Genomic DNA, 16372 nt, shown 5'->3' with positions numbered 1-16372 from the left:
TTGTATCTTTGGACCAGTTCTAGATATTTTGTTATTTTTTTTTATTTGAAAAATAATTGCTTCATGATTACAAAGAAATCGTCCATTTGGACTTATCTGTCAAAGTCCTTTTACAAGGTGTACAACTTAGTTTCCACCGTTTTTCCCTCCAACATTTGAGGCTTTAATGAAACAAACTGGTTACCCATGTATCATTCAAAGTATTTTCTATCGCTGGCCACTACTTCCTCCCATCTTTTGGGCAGTGTACGAATCCTGCGTCGAAAAAACTGTTCATCTTTTGAAGCGATCCATGAATCGATCCAATTTGTGACTTCTTCACGAGATCTGAAGTGTTGGTCAGCCAGGCCATGGGCCACTGATCTCAACAGGTGATAGTCAGAGGGAGGAATGTCTGGAGAACACGACGGGTGGGCTAGGACTTCCCATTTTAACGTTTCCAAGAACGTTTTGACCTCTTTTGAAACGTGGGGTCAAGGGTTGTCATGCTGCAAAATCACTTTATCGTGCCTCTCGCTGTATTGCAGCCGTTTGTGTTTTAATTCTCTGCGCAAACGCATAAATTGCATTCAATAACAAGCACCTGTGATTGTTTCACTTGGTTTTAACACCTCATAGCACACGATGCTGAGCTGGTCCCACCAAATGCAGAGCATGATCTTGGAGTCGTGAATATTCGGTTTGGCCGTCGACTTGGAAGCATGGCCAAGATATCCCTGATTTTTTGCGTTTAGGGTTATCGAAATGAACCCATTTTTCGTCCCTGGTCACATTGCCATGCAGAAATCCCTTCCACTTTTGCCACAAACACACAAATGCTGTTCAACGTCTCTTGGTTTCAGCCCACACGGAACCCAAGTTCCTTCTTTCTGAATCATGCCCATTGCCTTGGGATGTTTTGAAATGGCTTGCTGTGTCACTCTCACTAATCCTGCCAATTCTTCTTGAATTTGATGCGAGCATTCACTCAGCAATGTCTCCTATTCTGCATCTTCAAAAACATTCTCTCTCCCACCTCTATGAGGCTCGTAAACTGACATTTTCAATCAAGAACAAATTTATGAGGCAGACACAAATCTACTAATGTTTGAATGAGGTTATGTTGACCGAGGTCCAAGCTAGCTGCCTGACATCTGCGATCTGTTTCTTTTGATCGCTACTTACTGCTTTTGCCACCTATGAGCAAATGGCGGAAGCAAAGTTGTACACCTTGTACTATAGTGTTCTGAACTTAATTTTACAATTTAAGAATTTTTTTTTTCAAAAATGCCAATCCATAAAATTTTGATTTTTTTTCTGATGATTAATACCATAGAGTTCTACATTCCCTAAAAAAGAGAGCTTCCACTTTTAGGTTGAACAGGTTTTATAAACAATTGAAATTTTTGCCACATGTAAAAGCTCTTTCATTACCACTTGTCACATAACAGGCTCATAAAAATAAAAACCTAGCCTTATTTAACATAATTTTAGTTTTGAAAGAAAGATTTTTCAAGCATTTTAAATGGGTCCAAAACGTATGTGAAAGCTGCAAAGACTTTCAATTTATACAACTTCTGTGCACTCTGTTTTGTACTGAAATTAGCCAGTCAGTGAACTATAAACGTGTTCCACTGCTTCAGTATCTTCCTTTGATATACTGATGCCTTCCTGCTGTACCAATAGGAACTGGAGCACTTACAATCTTCAAAACATTATGAACAGGAAGTGAGCATTGATGGTGATGTTGCTGTCCTTCATCCAGCAGCTGATCCATGCGGTAGCATAAAGTTCACTACAATTCTGTTTAAATCATAACTGGTGTCTATAATCTCTGCAATCCACCAGACACAGTCATATACACACACCACAAATATCCCCCTTCTCAGGTTGTGAATCTGAATATTATTCTGCTGTTTCTGAGGCGTTGGCCGAACGAATGAAATTTCTTCTTTCTTGCCCTTTAAAGTGAGTGCAATATGAGTTTGCCCATCACTTGAGTCCAAAAATGTGTCTTCTGAATTTCTTTCACAGGAGTAGTTTGTTTGGACCATTCTCCTTTTTTCTGCACACAGAATTCTTCGATTTCCTCTTTGGACAAAAGAATGAGGGCTCTGGATGTGTAAGATTTCACGACTCTTGTAAAAGCCTCAGCATTCTTAATCACAGCTTTATTTGATCTGGATCGATTACATTTTGTAGCATGGTGCTTCAGCAGGCCTCCTACACCATCACAAGGCCCCTTCTCGTAACCAGTAGCACTGTATACCCAAACAGTTGGCAAAAGTGACTCACTCAATTGAAACAGCTGGTAACGATTTTTAAAATGACTAGGAGCATGATCAGAAATAATAATAATCTTCTCTGCCCCTGTTTGCATTTGAATTTTGTGCATTGGTAGCACAGTATGTGCTGAGTTATGTCCCGTGTGATCACTTATAACTGCAACACTTGTGATCTTGGTTTGAAAATATGTCACTCCTGTAAAAATTGAAACCTGGTCAATACTCCAATGATACCCTTGCACTTCTTGTGGGAGAATTACAGACCAGTTTTCAGCAAAATCACAGTGAAGCACTAAATGTAGTTCTTCGGCCTGTACAAACCCTTTCACCTCTGCAATGTGTTGTTGTTGCAATTTCTTCATATGCTGGTGTGTTACTGCTTTCACTGACCATTCACCAAGTTCATCAATGGAACTGTCAAAAGCAACAGTTTTCTTAATTAGTTTATTTTCTTCCCATGTCATATATAAAATTTCTGCAGAGTTATCTGCTACGTCTTCCAGGCCAAGTGTCTGTAAAGACAGTCCTCCCTTTCCAGGGCAGTTACCACATTCTTGACACAAACAAGTCTCTTGCTTTACGACACAGACTACTAATGACTTCACACGCTCAACCACGTTGTCCTATGTCACCCAGTAAGTTCTTCAAAGTTACCACACAAAGTTCAAAATTCGCGCAGTACACACATAAACAGCCATCTCTAGGTGGATGTGGAACCACCCACTTACGTCGTAGTGCATAAAATTTTGATCTTCCAATTTGTGACGTTGTATAGTTGCTCTCATAAACTGCAAAAGTTTCTTTAACACTGCGAGTAATGTACCTCTTCACTTTGACAACTTTTCGACCTTCAACTGTTACAGTTATAGTGTCTCTTTTGTTAGCACTCTGCGAGAACAATCTCAATTATCTTCCAAATAAAATAACTGCACTATTTGAACTCAAGCTGCTTCTACAGGATGACCATAATAGGGATCTGGTCTTCCAAAGACTCCTTTTACAGACGTCACATTTCTTGATTTGTCTACCATGTACTTTGATACTGATGGGACGTGGCATAATAGTTAAAACTTGCACCTTTTCACTGTCGGATGCACAATATTCAATAGCTGAATTGATATTTGTGAAAAATTCCTGGCAAGAGGTCCAAGAGTGCTCTGGTACATTTTCTTCTGAAGACTGAATTCCTACTTTGAAGAGTGTGGTCAGTTTTGCTGTAGTGTAATCAACTATAGCTTTAGTAATTTTTCTGTGCTTTCTTGATGCACAGAGCTTATGATTCAACTTCACTGACCACAGTTTTTTAACACGACTAACACCTACCTCTGTAGTTGACTGATTCAGGGTATTTTATTCTTACTCTATTGATGCAAAATCTACATCATCCGTACCGCAGGAGGCTTCACCTTGCTTAGATACTATCATTGTTGTTATTCTGCCAAAACATTTAGAACATAAAAAGTCATCACTGGAAACATATTCACTTTGAAACACAGTCTTCAAATGAGAACACTTATTACCAACTTAAACAACATCTATTTTTGTTTGTCTTCTATATCACTCTTTTATGAATATGCAAATACCTCACGAAAACACAGAACTCACTGGATGGTCTCAGATTTCTTAGAAGCCTCTTCAGTAAACAAATTAGCACTGAACAACTACAATACAGAAACCTACAATGAACAACCATGACAAAGAAACTGACAAGAAACTACAACAAAGTGTAAGAAATATCTGCACCAATGAAACTGAAAAGAAATAACTGCAACAAAGAAAGTGATAAGAAATAAAAAAATAAAAAGATATTTTCTAAAATAAAACCTGTCCAACTTAAAAGTGGAAACTCTCCTTTACAGAGAATATAGAACTACATGGTACTAAGCAACAGGAAAAACCTAACTTTTCTGGATTGGCATTTTTGAAGAAAAAAAAAATCTGTAAATTACAAAAAAAAATTCAAAACTCAGCAGTAAAAGAACTTTAACAGATTTTTCCAAATGGAGGACACCATTGTAATCACAAAGCAGTTATCTTTCAAATAAAGAAAACTCTAACAAAATATCTAGAACTGTTACAGAGATACAGCATTTTAACATTTTTTTCCAAAATTCACATCTTCAAAATGGTGTACACAGTGTCATCTTTGGAGGCTTTTATCTTGGGGCAGGATTTTTTTTTTTTTTTTTTTTTTTTTTTGAGAGGAAAAAAAATGTGTTTCTTACTTACTCCTGAATTTTAACATATGCTAAATTCATTAACATCTGAGACTGTGAAGGTACCCCCCAGCCTGAAGTGATACGGATTATGCCATTAAATGTACTGTGGACAGTGTGGCATAGTTTAATATGTTCATCCAGCCAAAAAGATCACAATTACTGTACTGTACTAACGGTTTCAGTTGTCATGACAACTGAAAAGAGTAATGTAGTGCAATAACTGTCATTCCGTCAGTTAAATATAGGTAAACCATGTCTAAAAGACTTTCAGTTCAGTAACTCGTATTCTCAATGAGCATCTCTTCAGAAACACTTAAAAACTGCTTGTAATGTAAATAAATATTGGAATTTTTTTCACAATACAAGCTCTCTAAATGTTATTTCATGCTGGACTCAAGGATAAAATGTACACTCTCAATATATTTCCGCATCCCGAAAGCACCCTGGGAATAGTTTATGTGATGTAATGTAATATTCACAACACTTGCTTTTTAGTAAGTTTTGTCACAACGATTTATTCAGCACACTGTTACATTTCACTAAATGCATTATGAGCAACTTGTATCTACCTACTCTTGAGAAAAGCAAAGCTACTTCAAACAATGCACTTGCTAAAATAATTGTACTTACAGGCTCAGAGTTGTGAGATTCAACTGAGCATCCACAGCTGGTATTTCAGTTAAGTAGTTTTTATTCAAATTCCTGCAAAAAATTGATTTTTATTAAAAGCAGCACATACAAAGTTGTTGTTATAAACAGATTCACCACTGGTGCCACTAGTGGCACATTGCTGTCAAAATACTGGTGTTTTATGAGATGATTCCACATTATCGTCCTCCCACTATCCCTGGAGCTGAGTATTGTTAGATATGGTAGCCTACCTTATAAGATCCACTTTGGATTTCAATAATATTGTCATCTCCCCCTTCCTTTAATATTGCTTGTACCAAGCATAACAAACCTGCCAAAGATTTGTGCTTAGTCTTGCAGCTAGTACCCCGTGGGAGGAAGTTTGGCTGAAGTGGTACTTTGTATAGCCTATATGTTTTTCAAGTTGTCATGAATTTGGCCAAGTGTCAGTATTGGTATTATAATTAGGGAGAGCAGGCACCACATCTAGTGTGGTGGTTACACTGAGATTGTTGAATTATCAACATCAATGTGACAGTACTGAAGTTACAATTGTATGATGTGACTTTGTCAGAACCTTGTTGCCAGATCATCACTCATCTGGTTCGCAACATTTACGTAAGCTGCTGACTATAAGACGTAGATGACAGCTGTCAAGCAAATGTAAAGGTTTCAATTAAGTACAGCCATTACCAGCACACACAAAAAAATCTAAGTGCCTGTAAGAAAACAGAAGGACTCATTACAGCAGTAGCAGCTGGTTCAGCAAGTGGCAGATCATATTCTTAGAGACAATATACTACCAGAATGTTATAGCTTTGGTCATGTTCTGATCTGCATTTATCAAATCCCCAACATTAATGAGAAAAGTTACATTGTGACAAATTCTTTTAAATCATTAACCTACAATGGCATACTTGTATTTTTTGTTTGTATCTGGTACCTTGGATTTAGCAATACAATTGTCTCTCCCTTCAACATGTTAACATTCTATTCAAAATTACAAACAGATTCACTGAATCCATATACTTAGGCTATGAAATATGTCACTACTAAAAATTGAACTTCAGAGGCCAGAACTGCCAAAAGGCAAAATAAATCAAAAGGATGCAAAATTAAGTGGTACACAGCTACAACACTAAAAGAAGGGATGATGATCACTATTCTGGGTTAAATCTGACTTTGGTACAGAAAGGGGTGAATTATGCTGCCAGAGATATATTTGGAAATCTGCAAAATATCATTAAAAGTCTGACAGATATTAAAAGAATTTCTGAATGACAACTCCTTCTACTCAATAGATGAATTTTTAGATACGAAGTAGAAAATGTAAAACATAAATAAATAAATAAGTAAAAATTATACTGTGACCTCATGATCATAACCATAATAATGTTACATGGCACATAGTCTATGTGTATCAGATTTTGATAAGTATTTCATGTCCATCATTTTACTGTTATCGGTCAAAGGAAATGGATGGTATCAGTAGGTTCAATACTTACATGGATTTTGTTCAAATCTCACTTTGAGGAACTTTGTGAATACTAACCTACATTCTTGAATAGGTCCCACTGTGCTTGCTGACAATAACACACAGCCTTCACTGATATTTATTATGTTTTACAGGAATGTTCCCCAAATTTCTTGTTCCCAATGCAGACAGATCAGTTGTACAGAAATTTTAATTCACTTATTATGATAACAATGTTACAATTTAAGCATAATGAATAGGAAGTTTTATGCTAATAGGTGTTGTGGCAGAAAAATGTCATCTGATACGTCATACATATAAACATTTTAGTTGAGATGTTCTCACTGCATCCAGTCAAACGTGAAGTTTATAAATTTTAAACTGTTTTTTCCTTTACAAAAATGGGTGTGGTGCAACATAAGCTCAAACAAAAATATTTGGTATTGTAAAGATGCATATAACTGACAATCATTATGTCACTTAAAGGCAAAGGTGTGTAACCTTCCTGACCCCAGAATGATTTAATTATCCACATGAAAGACTGAAATTCGCCACGGAAATATACATGGCTCCAGCCAGATAAGTGAAACATTTACAACTTGAGAACTTCACCCCAATTTTAACATACATCATATTTAAGCATACCGATCATATGCAAGAACGTGACCTCTTCACCACAAAAGAACTAAAAATTTAATTTTTTTCGCATATACAACTTTCCACTTCAACAAGTGACCTGCCATTTGATGGAGTAACTTAGGTACTCTGGATTCATTACAGTTACTCAACATCTATCAGTTAGTGTCATAAGATATTAATATATTACTCACAGTTCTTCTGTCCAGGTTGGCAAATCGGTTGGTATGTGTTGCAACTTTTTCCTACTACAGTCAATAAACCGACCCAAGCAGGAACATGAAGATGAACAAGGATCATTATTAGAAGCTTCCAAGTGTATCACAGTGAACATAATATGGCAAGTAAACAATAGTATTAAGTTTGCCATATTTTACAATACTCATTCCACTGAGGGAACACAATAACAACTCAGGTGTTCGCCACCATTTTCACTCAATTCCTACATTGCAAATATACAATCGCCGAACGAAAAACAATACCACAAAAACAGGTACTTTATCTATGAGTATGTCCATTACGAATCAATACTTTATAGCATAAAGTGAAAGTTAAAGTAAAACCTCCAGATCACGGTATATACATAATCAAACATAACACCACCACATACATCAAGTACCATCACCAATGATATACATCCAATCACAGATGTTATGCATTACAATGAAATGTAAAGCCAGAGAAGTTACAACATAATACTTACTGGACTACAAACGCTGACTCAATTAAGCCTGGTTTCCACATGCAACAAAAGTGACGCCACTTGGCCTTCATTCTCTGAGCTCACCGAACCTGCGTGAGGAAACACCCAAAATCCTGTGGCGGCACTGGAGTAATGCCACTTTTAGCCATGTCACAAAAGTTAAAGTCACTCTAACTCTATGACGACACTTTCCCTCCCCCACCAACGATTATCGTCACAAGAAAAAAAAAAAGCAGCCACCATTTTGATAGCAAGGCTTCCGAAGCTATTGTATCTGGCATTTTTCTGGTATTTATGCCTGCATTTTACGAAATTTTGCAGTTTCAATCACACACAGCGTTAAAGATCTCTATCTAGCTAACTCTCCAAAATGCGTAGTTTTAACTAGGCTTTGTTGTGGTACAGTGGCAGGAAGTGCGACTTTAGTATGTACGTACAATCTTCATGAGCCCATCATGATTAATTTACATATTTTAACACATAATGTTCGGAAAACCTTTATGTAAGTAAGCTAGTATTATATATTTATTAGTGGAAGTTTGCTTGTTGTTGCATAGTCGCTTACTTATTTCTTCAAGTGGTGCGAGTTAATGCAGTGGTTCCAGTATATTCACATTCTGTTATATTAACACTTGCCCAGTGGATCTGAGAAAGGAAATAACAAGGTTTCAGATTGAATGCAAGTTTAATAAAGGAAATAAATTATATTACGGCGTCTTTTAGCGCACTTGTACGAAACGGAACTCCAAAATTCAGTATATTATTAGTATTTCGTCCTTTTTAAGTGATGAGTGGAGCAAGAGTGAAAATATAAGCTTTCAAATGAATCTTCATGGCATTGTAAATAGCGTCCAACACATCGCACAAGAAAACTGAAATTGTAATTTTGAGGACGTGGTATAAATATTACAGAGGTGATGGGTAATCACCAGATGTCAAATGTCAAAATCTCATTTATAGTGTTACTGCAGCAAGTACTGACTCCGAAATGAGAGCACCCGATTTTGTAATAGAGCTCTATACGGAGATCAAAAGTTACTCGAAATTTACTTTTCTTATCTGAAAGTTGCACAAGAATGGATTTTCGTGTATGAACGCTACTTTGTTTATAAGTAGATCTGAGGCCTCTGTGTTACTGCCGCACAAAATCCACTTCCAAATCCAACAGTTATGCTCTCTCTCCTTCTTATTGGATTCTAGGCTCAACTCTAATGTAATTACCTAAATGACAACAAAAATGTCTGTTCAAATAATCTCAGATGATGCCACTTTGAATGTCGTGCAATTAGAATTTCGACAGGAGTGTGTGGAAACAGCAATACATGGCGTCACTGCCATATCAGCTGTTGTGTAACTTGCTGCGGTACCATCTTAGTTGCATGTGGAAACCTGGATTAAGGAGATGGTGGTTCTATTGGAGATGGTACAGGTAGTGGACAGAAATATGAAAACACCAAAAACACAGCACATCATGCCTCATATGATATAGGAATCCGGTTGTCACTGAAAGTAGCTTCCAGTCGTCTTGGATTGAATAAAATGTAAGATAGCAAGAACTATGCCCCTTACATGAAGTCATTAAAGATCACCTAACTCACGTGGAGCGAACAGTAGGGCTGAACAAAAATGACTGACAAGGCACAATGCATCTTGTAGAGGGTATAGTATGGACGTATTGGAATAATTAATGTCAGGTGATGGATTTAAAGTAATTCACACGACATGAAAACTTTGTGGAAACGCGTCGATTTACTGGGGGCTAGTTTACCCCAGGGAAGTACTCAGAATTGACCATGGCCACCAGGGGAGCAGCTAAGGGAAGCGACAATAGGCAACTTAGGGCGGCTCAAGCTCTGAGAAAGCGGTAACGGGGCGCGGCCTCAAGCCACATTAAGATGAGTGACAGTGAGTGGGTGGTTGACCCCGACTCCATGCTGGTGTACTGGGAAACAGACGGAGAACTTGTACGCCTGTTGATAAATGTCCGTCATCCCGTTTTCTGTGAAACATGCGAGAAAGCCGCGCAAAGCTACGGTGGAGCAGTCAACAGAGGTCAAAATATAGGTGTTCGTGACTATAGCAACTTCATGCTGAATTTACGGTCAACAGAGTCTGAAGTAAATCAGGTGAAGAGCGACAGAATGAAATACGGGAACGTAGGACTGAGGAATTTGAAGTACTCTCCTGGGAGTCAGAATTCCGGAAAAATTGGTGTTTGTGCAGACGCTAATCTTGATGGGTGGCCTGGGAGGAGCTAAATAGAAGAAGTTGAGAGGAAGGGAAATTTTGTGGGAATTTGTTCACTTCCCAGAGCAGGCATTGGTCGGCGCTGGGAAGCAACGCGTAATTAACGCGACTTGCGCTGCAATTGGCGTAAGTGATTTTGCTGGAGGGGAAACCGAGGCAAAGAGTGGACTGGGAGAAGTCCCTGTAAAGGTCTTCCATTCCCAGCTTGCCTAGAGTGCAGACGTGGCGTTCTTGACTCAGCTTGCCTGAGAAACAGTGCGCAACTCTGCAGTTTAGGACTTAGCAAAGGGAATGATTGAGCTTGGAGATAGGAAGTTTTGGTTCAGCTATGTACTGAGCAAGATAGCTAGGAGTGGATAGATGAGCGCAGCCTTGCAGCAACATGAGGTCGGCCGACGTCCACACAACGACGACGCGCCTCCACGCTGTATTTGCTGATATTGCGCCCGCTCTGGCCACTGATTAATTTGTTGGATCATGTCAGCAAAGTTTCCATGAGGGTTTCATGGGCCGTGTATTGTAGAATTGTTCTCGCACTTCGCATTACACCTGGGTCAGTCGATAGGAATTACTTTTGAGTATCGCACTTTACTCCATGCAAACGCAATTTATTACCACTGTCTGATAGGAGAGTCTTGTAATGTTATGATTGAAGGTCTTGAGTTAAAATAAATTTGTGCTAATCGACTGCATCTGTTTTCAATCAAGTAGTTGTAATCCCTTGTCACTTTCTTAATAAATTTTATGTTCAACATCTGCATCTGGTGTTCAATAGTGGAATATAACATCAATGTGCACCCCTTTTTAATTAAAAGGGATCAATTCTGAATAAATTAATGTCAACACTGCCACCGCAGTTCAATCAGGAGTCACAGGGCCATATTACTCTTTTGCGTTATCCGATATTGCGGCAGTTTTGCACTCTCTGTTGATCTGTTAGTCAATTAGTTGGGGTGAACACACGCCAAAACCAGCTAAGTGACGGGTGGGGTGTTACATATGGCTGACCCATGCCAGGATATGATACTTCGGGATTTGCTAGGAAGTAGTCTTGAAATAGGAAATTTTTCCACGTGATCCATTGCTTAGCCATTTTAATTGAAAACGGGTAGCATTAGTTACAATAAGTTACATTGTCTTCTTCATGTGTTGTCCTTTCAAATTGACATTTATAGGTGGTTGTTACTTGTATTTGTGATTTGTTGGAGTACTTATGAAGTGCAGTGCCGTAATCAGCTGATGCTGAGCACACAGAACACAATCAGTGATACAAGCCTTTTTTGGGGGAATGCTTCATGAACTGTTTGTCAGGTCACTGTTCACGCCCAGTGTATCAATTTGTGTCCTGATATATGTCTTGCGTTATCTAATTATTGAGAGTTAGGGGTACCTGGGATTTCAGTTTTCGTGTAACATAAAAGTGCAAATGATAACGAGGGGAAAAGCCAAGACAGCGGCAGAATTTAATCAGACTGTTACTCGGGAGAACATGGGTGATAGTAGGGAAAGCTCTAGCGATGAGCGTGATGAACACGAGTTGCAACTTCCTGAAGCTGCATCTCACGACTGGTTTAGTCCGCTGAATAGCAAGGACGTTGATTCAGGCAGTGATACTGAGAGCTCGGGGGACGCAGGGAGTACAGGATTAATCCATAAGTATGGAAGAGCCAGCCTAAGAAGCCAGAGTGTGTTGGAACAAAACGGTGTCCCGCCATTATCAAACGATTCATTCACAAGTGATCCGACGGGGGCGCAGAGACGGTACTTGCCTAGATATTGAAGGGTTCCTCAGAACAGAGGAGCAGAGTCGCATTTTCAACCACAAAAGGACGATGATCAAAATGAGGCTACTCTCAAAAACATTACGGACCTGTTGCAACAGATGCAAACGGTGAACTTAGAGCAGAGCGCCAACCTTAATGCCGAAATTAAAAAGGCGAATTCGGAGCTGAACTATAGGCTCACAGAAGTTCATAGGGAAGTAAAAGAGGAGGTAAAGAATCTTGGCGTCAAAATAGAGAAAGAGATTGCCATCATCAAACGAATGGCAATTGAAGCCAAATTAATTGCGAAAGGCGCAAGGAAAATAGCGAGGGGAACTCAGGACTCCACGCAAAGCACGGCAAAAGTAGGAAAGGTCATATTATCAAGGCTACAAAGCCGGATAAAACGTGTCGAAGAAAAGCAAGAAGAGCAACCGGACATAGGGCCTAACGAGATGTTGAAAGAGGAGGTGGCGATATTAAAAGAAATTTAGAGGACGAGGTAAAACGTCTCATTACAGAGACATCAGGAAAGGAGAAGGGTGTAATTACTGCGTTGACTGAACTGTCACTTGCCGGAACACAGATAACCGCTTCACGGTGTGACAAAGTTGACACTATAGGCAACGGGAGCCACGCTTTGATTCACAGCTCTGAGGCAACGACCGAGGTAAACACGGACAGCGCGCAGCAGTCCAGTGAGCACAATTGCTGTCAGCTGCTTAGATGTACCGAACAAAAAAAAAATGGTTCAAATGGCTCTGAGCACTATGGGACTTAACATCTGTGGTCATCAGTCCCCTAGAACTTAGAACTACTTAAACCTAACTAACCTAAGGACAACACACACATCCATGCCCGAGGCAGGATTCGAACCTGCGACCGTAGCAGTCCCGCGGTTCTGGACTGAGCGCCTTAGTCGCTAGACCACCGCGGCCGGCTGTACCGAACAACTGTGGAACATACAGAGGGGGAGAGATGACGATAGCGTGTCGGAACGAATTAGTCCACGTCCCGAAGTTCATACGAATCGTAAGAACGGGCGAAATGATAACTGGAATGATGACCGGTTTGACTACAAGCATTTTGTATCAGTCCGAAAGTTCCATCACTACAAGGACGAAGGTAGCTGCTTGCATCCAAAAACTTTTATGGGACGATTCGAGTTATCTTTGCCCCCATACTGGCCATTGATGTACCAGCTGGATTTTGTGTGCTCCCATATGGAGGGCGCGACCGCTGAGTACATGAGAAAAGTAGCGAAGACGAGCGTCTCGTTCGAAGAATTCAAGAATGCCTTCTTGGGCAAGTATTGGTCTAAAGAAACCCAAGAAAGGATCAAACAAGAAATTATGATGTCCAGAGATATGGAAGGAGCAGGGTACTGGAGTCCGTTCAAATTTTTTGAAAATATGACAGAAAGGAACCACTACCTAGGCAACCCATGTAGCGGTGCGGAAATCATCAGATTATGCTACATGAAACTTCCCATCTCGTATCAACAATCACTTGCGGTCGTTGTGGTAGCGGTACTGAAGTATTTAAGGGCATTTTGCGCGAACTGGAATTCGCATTTCAAGAGGAACAGGCGCGGGAGAAATGCCGACAGCATGAACAAAATAACAACCGTCGCAATAATGGACCCTAGTGGGATAGTAGGCCAGTACCGAACTACAACGGCCACAATCAAGATAAGAGTAATGACAACTCGAAAAGAAGGTACAAGGAAGAAGAGCGACACTCTCTGGTGCAACATAATAAAATACAAAGGACTTGGGGCGGTAACCAGCAATCTGGAAGGAACAGGAATAATGGTTACCAAAAATAACAACCAGGAAGAGGTCGAAGTCGGCCCTCTGAAGCCTGGTCCATCCCACCGTAATGGGCAGGATTACGAATGACTAGACCAGAGCGCGGACGTAGTAAATATAGGCTTAGAATAAGGATTTTGTTAAAGTGTCTTGTTTGTTTGTGTATATACTGATCTTAGTGGTAGAATGTCTCGTTTATATGTGCCTATATTTTGTGTTTTATTATTAATAATGATATCTCGCTTCTCGATATTGTGAAAGTGAAGCACTAGATTATTTTGTAAAAACACATGACTAAACAATGGAATACAAGTATTTCTGGGCATACCCCTAGAAAAAGATAGCTTAGGAACTCTGTAAATTACAGAAAAGTTCCCGTAATTGTATCTCCGTCATTGGAGAACATATTTAAGGTGGCCAGTCCCGTAGGTCGTTACGAGGATGCACCGACGCATCTCGTATGCCCCTGAATACGTAAGAGGTGGACAGCTATGCGCAGTTGCGTGAATTAGCACACCCAGTGTATGTTAAAATGAACCATATGTAATCATCTACAGAGCGAACAGCAGCATTGATACGCCAGAAATACTTGTTGATACCAAGATAGTGTAACAACTGCGAGTGTGAGCAGTGAGCTATATTTGTGTTGTGCCATTATGACATTGCTAATCCGAAACATGTTCATAGGCCTTATAAAACCATTCGTGACAAAAGGAGAAAACGGGAAGAAAATAGAGGAGAGAAGAAGTGTCGCAATAGAACACGATAAAGGACGCTATCCAAACTTCCAACAAAAATCTTGGTAAGACTGACACATGTCTAAGTTTGTTGTGTTTTATACATGTTCGCAGGCACAATAAGAGGGACATCTGCCACACAGGGAACTCAGAAGAAAAAACAAGATTAGAGATAAAAAGTAGTAAATAGTAAATATGTAGTCGGGTTGGCCAACACTGTGTTAGTCATAGGAATTGGTAGTTAGAAATGGTGATGGGATCCTGTAAAGATAATCTTGATTCCCTATCCCTTGATTGTGTGTGTGTGAATGACTGTGAAGCAAGTTGTCTTGTACATTTTTTATGTTTATGTATAAAAGAAGCTCTGTTACATTTCAATTTTAATTGATCCTGAAGTTGATTTACAAACAAGAAAATCGTTCCTTTTGTAATGAGACAATGTCATTGTCTTAAAAAAATGTATGGTACTGATGGTTAAACATCAGCACTTTCCATGTGCTAAAATTAGTTGTCTTAGTTTGTTAAGGTGGCGTAACTGAGCGAGAGGAAGTTGAAGAAACGACGCCTGGCACACCACACACGAGCTGACAAGGAACGAGGACGACAGCAATGAGGGGAGCACACAGCTGACGATGATGATGGCATGCAGACCATGCCCTGAATCGATGAGGCTGGTGGTCAACTCAGCAGCCAAGGAGAGGTGAGATCCAGCATCTGTGTGTACAACAAAGAGGTCAGTCCTGGTCTCTGTACACAGTGCGGATCGGGGGCAGCAATGAAGAGGTCTAAGAAGGTTTCTGTATTTGTTGCTCGCCACGACAGGTGGAGCGACAGCCCAGCTGACCTTTTGTACCTAATGACACCAACTTTGAGGGCCTGAGCAAAAAATAGGCTCTCGTCTGATCACGATCCCTCCCTCGCCCTAAAGTGTCTATAGAAGGAGCAATGACCTGTGCCAGAGCTGCGAGAGGTCACTGATCATAGATGCACCGATGGGATCTTGGGCCTGTCGGACAAGATGTCAACAATGAGCTCTTAGGTGTGAGCCATCCTGCCTCAAGAAAATGCGGGTGCCTGTGGCGCCATCTCCATAATAGACGTTGCTCTCTTCTCAGCCGTTAGCCATCCCTCAACTTGCTAGTCAGAACTAATGTCACTACCGTTCCTGCAAGAAACTTGTGCCGTGTGTGTGAGTGTGGATTCAAATGAATAACATGCACCTCAATGAACGTACTCATTTGTTCTGTTTATGAATATGTTATAAGAAGGTTATGATTTTATAAATGTGCCTTTTGTTAAAACGTCATACGAGGGTTATTCCAAAAGTAAGGTCCGATTCGCCGTAACTATTGAAATTTGGCGCCAATGACAAAACACGCATGCGCGCCGACTCCCGGCAAGCCTTGCGCGTCAAACGCCGCCATTCGCTTTGTTACTGTTGCTGAGTGTAGTTCACAGTGTCACTTTACAATGTTTAAGACAATTGATCAGCCCGCCGATTGTGAAGTAAGGGCAGTGATACGGTTTTTGTCTGCAAGAAACAATTCAGCGGCGGAAATCCATCGGCAGATTACTGAAGTGTACGGTCCTAACATAATGAGCGACAGTAAAGTGCGCAAGTGGGTGCGAGCTTTTAATGAAGGACGGGATAATGTGCACGATGAACCACGGTGTGGCCGACCATCAGTGATTTCAGACGATTTGGTCAATGCGGTTGACAAAAAAATTCGTGAAGTTCGCCGATTCACTATTACAGACGTAGACATGCATTTTCCGAATGTGAGTAGAACAACTTTGTACAGAATTGTGTCTGAACATTTGAAGTTTCACAAATTGTGTGCCCGTTGGGTTCCCAGGCTGCTTACTGAGCCCCAACGAATGAAAAGAA

General features: G+C 40.1%; 1 protein-coding gene across 1 annotated transcript in view; it reads right to left on the bottom strand.

Moving 5' to 3' along the window:
- Window positions 1–7851, bottom strand: part of LOC124556476 (leucine-rich repeats and immunoglobulin-like domains protein 3) — a 77086-nt gene extending 69235 nt beyond the window's left edge. Inside the window, exons 1-2 of the mRNA XM_047130431.1 lie at window positions 7418–7851; window positions 5114–5185 (exon numbers count right to left, since the gene is read on the bottom strand). Coding sequence (XP_046986387.1) covers window positions 5114–5185; window positions 7418–7593 — 248 coding nt within the window. The 5' untranslated portion in view covers window positions 7594–7851. The remainder of the gene's footprint in view (window positions 1–5113; window positions 5186–7417) is intronic.
- Window positions 7852–16372: the final 8521 nt, after the last annotated feature.

Source organism: Schistocerca americana, chromosome X, assembly GCF_021461395.2.
Source record: "Schistocerca americana isolate TAMUIC-IGC-003095 chromosome X, iqSchAmer2.1, whole genome shotgun sequence".
NCBI classification, from domain to species: domain Eukaryota; kingdom Metazoa; phylum Arthropoda; class Insecta; order Orthoptera; family Acrididae; genus Schistocerca; species Schistocerca americana.
Note: the sequence above shows the minus strand (reverse complement) of the source record. Positions and strands in the feature narration are given on the sequence as shown.